The sequence below is a fragment of the Nylanderia fulva genome, unplaced genomic scaffold (genome assembly GCF_048542155.1).
Source record: "Nylanderia fulva isolate GAGA-0341 unplaced genomic scaffold, ASM4854215v1 Scaffold31, whole genome shotgun sequence".
NCBI lineage: Eukaryota > Metazoa > Arthropoda > Insecta > Hymenoptera > Formicidae > Nylanderia > Nylanderia fulva.
Genome location: NW_028190379.1, coordinates 485,267 through 495,378, shown reverse-complemented (window position 1 = coordinate 495,378; position 10,112 = coordinate 485,267). Strand labels below are relative to the sequence as shown.

General features: G+C 36.9%; 1 protein-coding gene across 1 annotated transcript; it reads left to right on the top strand.

The window, feature by feature from the left end:
• Positions 1 to 469: 469 nt before the first annotated feature.
• On the top strand, positions 470 to 5,619 carry LOC114939063 (uncharacterized). The gene has a single exon (XM_029313293.1). The coding sequence runs from the start codon at positions 1,650 to 1,652 to the stop codon at positions 4,641 to 4,643; it is 2,994 nt and encodes a 997-aa protein (XP_029169126.1). The 5' UTR covers positions 470 to 1,649; the 3' UTR covers positions 4,644 to 5,619.
• Positions 5,620 to 10,112: the final 4,493 nt, after the last annotated feature.

Sequence of the window (10,112 nt, the reverse complement as noted above, 5' to 3'; positions counted from 1 at the left end):
GAGGAGATCGACTATAGTCGAAGTGGGGTTGCTACGCAGGAGAAACGGGAGTAAGCAAGCAGACAAGAAAGAGCGAGAGAGAAGCAGTGAGAGGGGCAAGGCATTTCCATGTTTCTCTCTCGGTCAAGCGTTTGAACGAGAAGGAAGGAAGAAATTGAAGCGCGAGGAAGAAAGAGAGAGAGGGTAAGAGTTCTTCCAGCTAAGGGAACGCGAGGGAACGGTGTACGCGAGATAAACAGAGACGGTTATAGAGAACGAGGGGAAGCGCGCTGAAATCTGAGGGAGAAAGACAAATAGAAAGAGAGAGGGATTCCAAAGAGTCGGCAAGTGACGAGAAGAGAGGGGACGGCGAGGATTGGCGAAGGAAGTGGTGAGGAAGGGCGGGACATGGCGAGGGAGGGAGGAGAGATGGTGCCTTGCCGCGAGTCCGAGGACAGACTACGAATTTCAGCCAGAGTACTGTCGGCGTTCGTACGATACGGTTGTATACAATTGTATAGTGAGCGAGTGTAATCTTCAAAGTGAGAGTGAGAGGGAGAGAAAAAGGTAGAGGGGAAGTTCGACGGAAGGGTGACGCGAGGCTGAGGTGGTTGCGTCTCATTGTGTTCAGTTCCGTTGCTCTCGCGGTAGCAGAGATACGTGACGTTAGGTGATCGACTCTCGAGACACTCACGATTGATCTCGCGTACAGAAAAAGCGCGAAGGATAGACACTCTACAATGTTGGAATGAACAGAATCTTTTTTTTTGCGCACGCGACATTCGCGAAAGTTTCAAAGTGATGATTATCGAGTTTTGGGATATCAGTTCTGAAAAATTCTGATGTGTCGGTCAGCCAGAGAGAGGCTTCGCTAGAGAGACGGTAATCGCCAACATTATCGGGCGCCGACCACATGTGAATCATGCGCGATACGCGCATCTGTTTTTGTTTCGTTTTGTTAACCCCTTAATCGGTATCGTCCGACGTTCATTATCGCGAATCGTATCCTCAGTTTTCATCGAGGAGCCGGCAAGTGATTGTATTGTTCCGCTGTCGTCGTTGTCGACACGGCGTCGAACCGAGACCGACAATGCTGCATGCGGTGACTGTGATTTATCGGGCGACATTGAACTGGAAATTCACGTACGGAATCGGCGCGATCATATGATAAATGTAGAACACGTTGTAACCCCGATTTCTTTTTATTTTCTCCTGTTTTCTCTCTCTTTTTAATTTCGAACCTCTCTCTCTCTTCCTTCCCTTCTATCGATACGATTAGATTACATTGTTCCTCCCACCGAACTAGTGTATCTTCGCACAAGCTTCGTTGCGATGTCCAACCGACAGTTTTGCGCTTGTTCCACGTACGATCGCGTCCGATCGCGTTCCTGTGTTATTTCGCGTGCTACGTCATATGAGGTTCTGCTGCGTCGCAGGATACTATCACAAAAGGCGACTTAGTGAAACAACAGACTAGAAAGAAAGGGAGAAGGATCGCCTCGTTATAGTTGCGCGCGCGCTCAGGCGCGTGTAATAGGCGCTCATGTGTGTGTGCCGGCTAGATTTATTCTGTTCGTGTTGTGTACAAATTACTGTTCGATAACGTACGTCGCGCGGGCGCGTGTAGACGACGACTGAAACGCGTGACGGCTGAGAAGAAAGAGGACAATATGAGTGAAATGACGAGTGTTGTCGAGACGCAGCAACAACATCAACAATACGTAGGTGACAATTCGAATGCGAGGCATCACTGCAAGGAGTGTAATGTCAACTTTGATAGCGAGGCGAGTCTGAAGGTGCACCTGCAATATCATGATAAGAATAACTTGTTAAATCAGTGGGCTAATAAGGCGCAACAGGAAGAGAGCAATAATAATCATAGCAAGACTGGCAATCATAATAGTCACGTTAATGTAAATCGAGATAGTGTAACTATATTGGCAGATTCGAGTGAACCGTCAACAATGTCACCTTCTCAAGATTCAATATCTTTGCAGCAGCAGCAACCACAGCAGCAGCAGCAGCAGCAGCAACAACCTCAGCAGCAGCAGTCTGCTATACAGCTTATACCGCCATACGATCATTTTCCACCAATGTTTAACGAAAGCAGCTATTATATAAACGAGCAGTCTTATATGATACCTCATCACTTTTCGCCGTCACAGGAAGATGCTCAGAACAATCGCGACAGTAACGACACTTACCCGCGTTATCATTTATATCAGCATCCGCAGATTTACTCTGCAGATCGCACGACGTCCAATTCTACTAGCCCGCATAGTCCGCCGCTTCAATGCGACAAATGCGGCGCCGTTTTTGAGGACACGAATCAATTAGGTGAGCACATGAGAACGAATCATTTAGAATCACCTTCTGCCTATCCACCTGCGCCACAGTATGGGTCACACCTGGGCCACAGTCCTCAGCAATTGCATCCATCGCCACCTCTTCCCAATCAACCGCAACAACAACCTGGTTACGATTACAATGGTGGACAAACAAACAAAATGGACATGAAACAGGAGCCTGAAGAGCAGGCTGAGATCCTCGACTTGGATTCTCATAAAGTGCAAACGCATCGATTCGAGGAAGAGTACCTAAGGATGCAGCAGCAGCAGCAGCAGCAGCAACAACATCAGCAGCAGGGACTTCAGATGCAGATTCAACAGCGATTGATACCGCATCAACAGCATCAGCAGCATAGAATAGGATCGCATTCGGTGAGTTCTATGCTGGGCAACCATTGGCTGCCCACCCAATCCCATGATTATCACCCCGGGCTTGGGTCTATGGGTCCCGTAGACAATGTTCCTCCATCGATACCTGATCAGGGTCAGTTCATGCGCAGTCAACATATGCCCGTGGAACACGGACATCAAAATTCACCGATAATAACGAGCACGCAACCAATGACAGGTCATCAGATGCGAGCTGGCTTAGCTCAACAATCGTCGCAAGCGCCACCGTTGGCGAACCAATCCTGGAAAAGCAACGAGGCGCGCCGACCAAAGACCTACAACTGCACCGCATGCAACAAGTGGTTTACAAGCTCGGGCCATCTCAAGAGACACTATAACACAACGCTGCATAAAAACGCTGTTAAAAATGGCAAGGAGCCTGATCCAGCGACTTTACCGATTAGCAATCATCATCATCCCACTAGAGAGAATAGTAATAATTCGAGCAGGGGCGGCGGCGCGCCCGCACGATCTACGCCGGACTTACCATCTTCCAGGAGTCCCCCAAACTTGATGGCAGGTCCCTCGGCCGAGGCGACGAGGGGCCTGCTTCACACGCCCACCACGCACTGCAGCAGCAACAACTCTTCGGCACCGGTTCTAGTGCAACAACCGGTGGTCCATCTGATGCACCCGGGAGTAATGCCAGTCACTTCTCCGGTTCCATCATCGCTGGCGGGACATCATCAGCAACCAATGGGTTCTGCGCCTCACCAACTGGGCCTCCAGCAACAGCGGCAACTTCACCTGCGAACGGATTCGCCGGGCCAGTCGGTGCATCATACCACGAGTTCACCCATACCTCCACAGGCGGCATTGCACATGAATTGTCCTTCGCCAATGGATTCATCCCACCAGCATCACATGAACTCGCTGCAAGGCTCGGTCCATCCGGCAATGACTTCACCCACGGCGATGAGGGATACTACGATGCCGCATCAGCCGTACCCAAACGCTTTGCCCCCCCACGTTACAATTATTACCCACCCGGTTCTACTGGAGCCTACCCAACGCCCTACTCTGCAACTACCAACTTCTATGGTTGGTAACGCGCAAAACGAGCAACAACAGTTGAATGTGTTGCCCAGTTTTACTATCTTCGATCACAAGACAAATTACACTCCAGTGGTAGGGTTAATAAACGATAATTTACAAGTCATTACCAACGTGGGGGGGCTAGCCTTGGAGGCCTTTACTCCTCAAGAATCTATTGAATCTTCTTCAACTATTAGCTATGATACATCAACTATTAGCTATGATTCATCGAACAAGTTGCATTTATCGCCCAATGTGGTGACAAACATCGAACAATCTGCGTTCTCCTATCCATTTGAGCACCCTTTCGAACAAAATAATAATCACTTATTACAGCTGGAGCAGAAAGAGAATATAGACCCGAATATTAACGTGCAACCTAAAAGAGGACGCAAGAGGAAGCTTCCGAGCAAGGAAGTTACCACACCTGAAGCAAAATATATTTCGCTGGACGGCGTCCACAAGTGCGTTCACTGCGACAAGTATTTCGGGAAAAGTTGCTATCTCACGCAGCATAACAAGAGCTCCCACTCAGGCGAGAAGCCGTTCAAATGCGCCAAATGCGGCAAGAGGTATGCAGATAAGGAATCACACGATAAACACGTGGGGGTACACGAAAAAGAGAAGAAATATGGTTGCGATATATGCCCTAAAAGATTCGCCCATAAAACCGATCTCAAGCGACATGTGTACACTCACAAAACTGAAAGGCCATTCAAATGCAGTACGTGCAGTAAGGGATTTATTCGTAACGATCATATGAAGAAGCATGCGCTAACGCACAATAAGGTCAAAACGCCGCGGATTACCAAAAAGCGGAAGACCACCACCACTTCGCCCTTTGACTCTCAACAGGCTGGAGAGTTCAAAGACTTCCCCACTAAATACTAGACAAAGTTGTAAAAACATGTGTCAAGCTCGACTCGGACTTCCCGATCGCTACGCGTTCTCGAGATCGTCCTGATGACAGAACAAAAGGTAATGTTTTTTGCCGATCGATGAGTACCGTTTGTATTTTATTTCCTGTTCGTTTAATTTTATACACACAGATTTTGACATGCAATTGTTTGCCAATGATTCCGATATTTTTTTTATAATTCTCAAAAATAGTACAATATTTTCAATAAAAAAATGATGTGAATAACAGAATTTTTTCTCAAACTTTGTTCTCCATCGAGAAAGCAAATACTTTTCTTTTTTAAAACAAATTCGATATATTCGTGGGTACCGTATATACGTACGACAGCATTGACATTTTTTCAATTTTTTCTATTAACTTATATAATATTTATTCGACTCTCAAATCAGTTTTTTTATCTAAAAGTAATTTGATGGAAAGTAATCGAGACAAAACGGGTCTTACGATGTATCGAAATTATTGTGCTTCTTTTTTTCAATACGTGATACAAAAAACGAATCGATATATCTGCGGAACTTTCACGACGGTATCTTGATCGGAGTCGTTGCGATATTCGTACCGAAAAGAAATGATGCAAGGATCTTTCTCTTTTCCTTCTTATTACTTTCATCGCGTCGGTTCTCAACAGATCGCAACTTTAAATTCCGTTACCGTTTCTGACGATGATCTCGAGAAAGTTGTAAGCGTCGCATTTTCAAATTGGCAATAAGTGATCGGAAATTAAGATCATGACGTTATATCAAGTTCTCAAAGCTTAAAATATTGTACAAAGTATTAAATATATATAAAAAGTGTGTATTATAATTATTACAATTATATAATAACATAAATAATAGTTCTTAAAGATATAAACTTTACAATCATAGGACAAAGGCCATTTAGCGTTAAAGCGCAAAGTTGTTCGACTTTTTTTATACTTTTTATATATTTTTAGTATCATAAATATATATGCAGTTTTATATATATATATATATATATATATATATATATATATATATATATATATATATGTATATAATTATGCATTTACAACTACGCTTTATTTCCTATATGTTCCTTCATATACATGTGTGTATATATATATATATATATATATATATATATATATATATATATTCATTTCCAAAATCATCGAAATTTGCTCTCATTTTTATCACACATTTCATAATTTATTATTATACTTCTTTTCTTTCTCTCTTTCTTTCTTGTTCTCACTCTCTTCTTTTCTCCCTTTCTCTTTTTCTCTCTCTCTTTCTCTTGGTAAATATTACAATATTTGTTACAAGATACCACCATTGTGCATGTAAACAGATTAGCAATAAATTTTTCAGATGATGTTGGTAATAATATAATTATATTGAGTAATAATTATTATGTAATAATAAAATTATATACTGTAATATAATATATAATATTATTATATTAAAAAAAGTTTTATTGCTATTTTATTTACATGAAACAAAAGATTAAGCATAATAATATATTGCGAAATGTGATGAATAATGATACAATTTAACTAAAACTATATGAAAATAGTATATGCTAAAGAAGTAAAAGTTTATTTTCTGTCATTTCTATAAAAAAATTTCTTACAATAATTTTTGTTCTCAAAATAGGTGGTCTTCTCGTAAATTTTAAAATATTTATACTCACTTATATTATGTCTTTCTTTTTTGTGTTTATGTTTTATAAAGGATGAAAAATTCCTTTCAAATTATATATATGTATGCAGAATATAAACAAATGAGAAACTATTGTGAAAGTATATCCAGCATTGATCAATAATTGGCATATCAAAGGGAATGTAAATATTGTTTTTTATTTTAGATAAAATTTTTATTAGATTTCTGCTGCGGTGATTAACTATTTCTTATAATAATTAATCAGGCATCGGTTAACTAATACTATATATCAAGATTCGGCACAATTCAAGCTACGAAAATGATTAAAACATTGAAATAATAAATTTGTAAAAATTATAACGCTCTTATATATTGAAATAAAATTGTAAAATTAATGTCAGTACAGGCCAACTAAAGAGCATAAAATTTTTTAATTTTATAATTGATTAATATTATATTAGTTCACTGAAGAAGACTGCGTACAGTTAAAACATTTGTAATTTAATGAATTATTGTTATGATGGTTTTAAAATAAAAATTTTTAACATTTATTAACATCCGCGAATAATTTTATGCTCTTTAGTTGGCCTGTACTGACATTAATTTTACAATTTTATTAAAACATTGATTTTCAATAGCGAGAATATATAAAATAAGAGTTAACGATACCGCTAATGAATTATTAGCTCATCAATATTTAATAAATAAATTGTAATCTATTAATAATAAACAATTTAACTCTTATTGATAAAAGTTACAAATGACAATTGAGCGTTGTTCATTTATTTTCATGTAGGACTAAATACAATTAAATAAATTCGAAATATTATGTACACGTTTTGGTTCGAGCGAAATAAGGACTGACGAAAATAATAACCTTCTATTTCGCTATAGTAAGGTGAACGTTTATCTATAATGTGTATTTGCGAACGAAGCGTGGTTCAAAGACAAATTCGCTGATGGGAGTTGGACTGAAGATAATTCTCTGCCAATCAGAGTAAAAAGCATATTTTACATTCCCTTCAATATAAATTATTGCGATCAATGATTTTCACAATAGTGCCTTATTTGTTTATTTAAATTCATCTAAGATATAGTTTGCGCGTTGTTGTAATGAACTTAATTCGTATTTTATTCGTACTTTATTTATTATCGCTTAAAAATGCTGAATTAGATTATTAGATTATCAAATATCGAGTTATAGACTATATGTTTGTATCTGTGCATTGTTTTATATAGGATATATTGTGTAATATAACACATGTGGATAAATCTAAATTTTTATGACAGCCGCTCTTATTTCGTAAGTTATATTAAAAAAAAAAATAATTTTACTATTTTTAATTAGCAATAAAATTTTAAGTTGTCTTAAATTGATATATTTTAAAATTAAAACTTAATTGTAGATAAATATGTACATCACGCGCAAAATCTTAAAAAAAAAGTTCTCATATGTTTTTAAGTTTCGTTTTCTAAACTTCGTAAAAAAAAAAAAATTTGATCCATAAATTTTTGAAATTTTAAATTTGTATATATTGTAAATAGATATGATAATCCAATAAGTTGATTAAATGAAAGCAATGAAAATGAAATGAGCAATGATTGTTTTATTGTGAACGAGATCTGTTCACAATATACTTGTACATATTTTAAATTGTATTTGAAAGACTTATATTTGTTTCATGAAGATTCATGTCTCCGTTAGACGAGTATTTGTAATTGAAAAAAAAATCAAAATGTTGATAATTTTTAAAAGTGATTAGATTAAGTTCTTTTGATTCAAAATTACAAAATAATGCAGTATCTTAAGAAACTTACAAGATTTATACACGTTTAGCATCGTTTGCTTCTTCAACGTACCGGTTTATTTTTTTTTTTTTTATTATTACCAATAAATATCAGATATATGTGGAATATTTCTAAAGTAATATCTCGATGAATTTAATTTTTGTAAAGTACCGCAAAGCCGAAGAGGCAAAGGATCCTGACAAACACAAATGTGACTAAATCTTTTAAGTTTCTAAGATATGCGTGTAGATATATATGCGGTCGCTCGAAAATGCCGCATTATTTCGCAGTAATTTTTTGGTCCACAAAATAAAATGATATATTTTAGGTATATTCTGTATATAAAATAATGCACGAATATAAAGCTATAGTCTTTTCAGAAGATCCGCACAGAAAATCGCCCACAATATATATATATATATATATCAACACATACATCAGACACCGAAAGCGTAAACACACGATATTTTTCCCTAAGCTCTGTTTATTTATATTGGAGAGAGATAGAGAGAGAGAGAGAAAGGGAGAAAAAAGAATAATATCAATACACAGACAACACATACACACGTAAGTAATGTCGATTACGTATAGCGTATAATACACGGTAACACACGGTAAACGATGTAATAATATAGCCCTCTTGCCATTTTTACTACGTAATGTCACACCCGGAACAGACTACCTCAGAGTTCAGGAATTTAACGATGAATATAAATGGGAAAAAATAAAAGAGCCAATGCAATAATAATAATAACTATTATAATAATGACGATTATATATAATGATTACTATTATGAATAATAATAATAATAGTAATAATAGTAAATAATAATAGTAATAATAATAATATTAACTAAAGTTAGCGGAAGAGCGTTCCGAGCGGGCGAAACGATGTACTGTCACAATTGTAATTCGTATATGACATTGCAATTCACGTGTGTTGCGACTTTACATTTTTTGTGCGCTATGATCTCTCATTTTTCTTGAGAGATGTAATTTTTTGAGAGATAGAATGAGAATGAAAGACGAAGAGAAAGAACGAGAGAGAGAGAGAGAAAGGAAGAGAGCAAGAATTGTCATCGAAATAATATAAGTGTACTATTTGTTTTCTATATTGGCATATAAATAATTAAGAAAAAAATTGTACTAATTATCTTCTTCATCTTTTTCAAATTTTTCCGGTTCGCCCGTCGGTTTAATCAGCTTGTAATGACGTTGTATATTTAGATGTAAAGATCTCATGTAAAAGCGAACAAATGATAAGTTATGCAAAAAGCAGAAGATAGATAGAGAGAGAGAGAGAGAGAGAGAGAGAGAGAGTGAGAGACAGGGGAAGAAAAAAAAACAGGAGGAAGAAGGGAAAGAAATGGCATCTTATAGCAACTTTGGTTAAACGTTGCGTGCAAATTTTTTTTCTGCTCATTATGTGAGCATTGTCACTTATTGATGATCCAATATGAGTAGATTGGACACAATTTTTTTGGTTTCTTAATTGGTCTTAAAACCGCAGCGTATTCTTTATTTTTCTATTATCTAGAGAAATAAGATTTAATCAAATTTAAACATATCAAACATTTGCTGCGGTTTTATTAATTTTTAAATAATAATCTAATTCTTGCGTTTGAATTAGGAGAGTTTGCTCCGATATTATGACGAACATAGCAGATCTATCGAAGCATATCAAAAAAAAAAAAAAAAAAATTGATTTAAAAAAAATTTCGTTCGTCTCTGTGCTTCCCCCCAGAGAGAATTGGTAAAAGAAAGAGAATGTACCAGATATGTCAGAGCGTTCTTACAATTAGTATAATCTTCCGATATTCGCAAATTTTTTTAGAGACTATAGAAACGACTTACTTATAGGAAAGTTGAGCTGATTGATGATGCGAAACATCGAGGCGCATTTCGCTTGTTTAATATTACTATTAATATTATTAAGTTTCTACATATGACTATTATTATATTAATATTATTGATTATTATTATATAATATTAATATTATATTATAATGATAATTGATTATAGATATTTCTC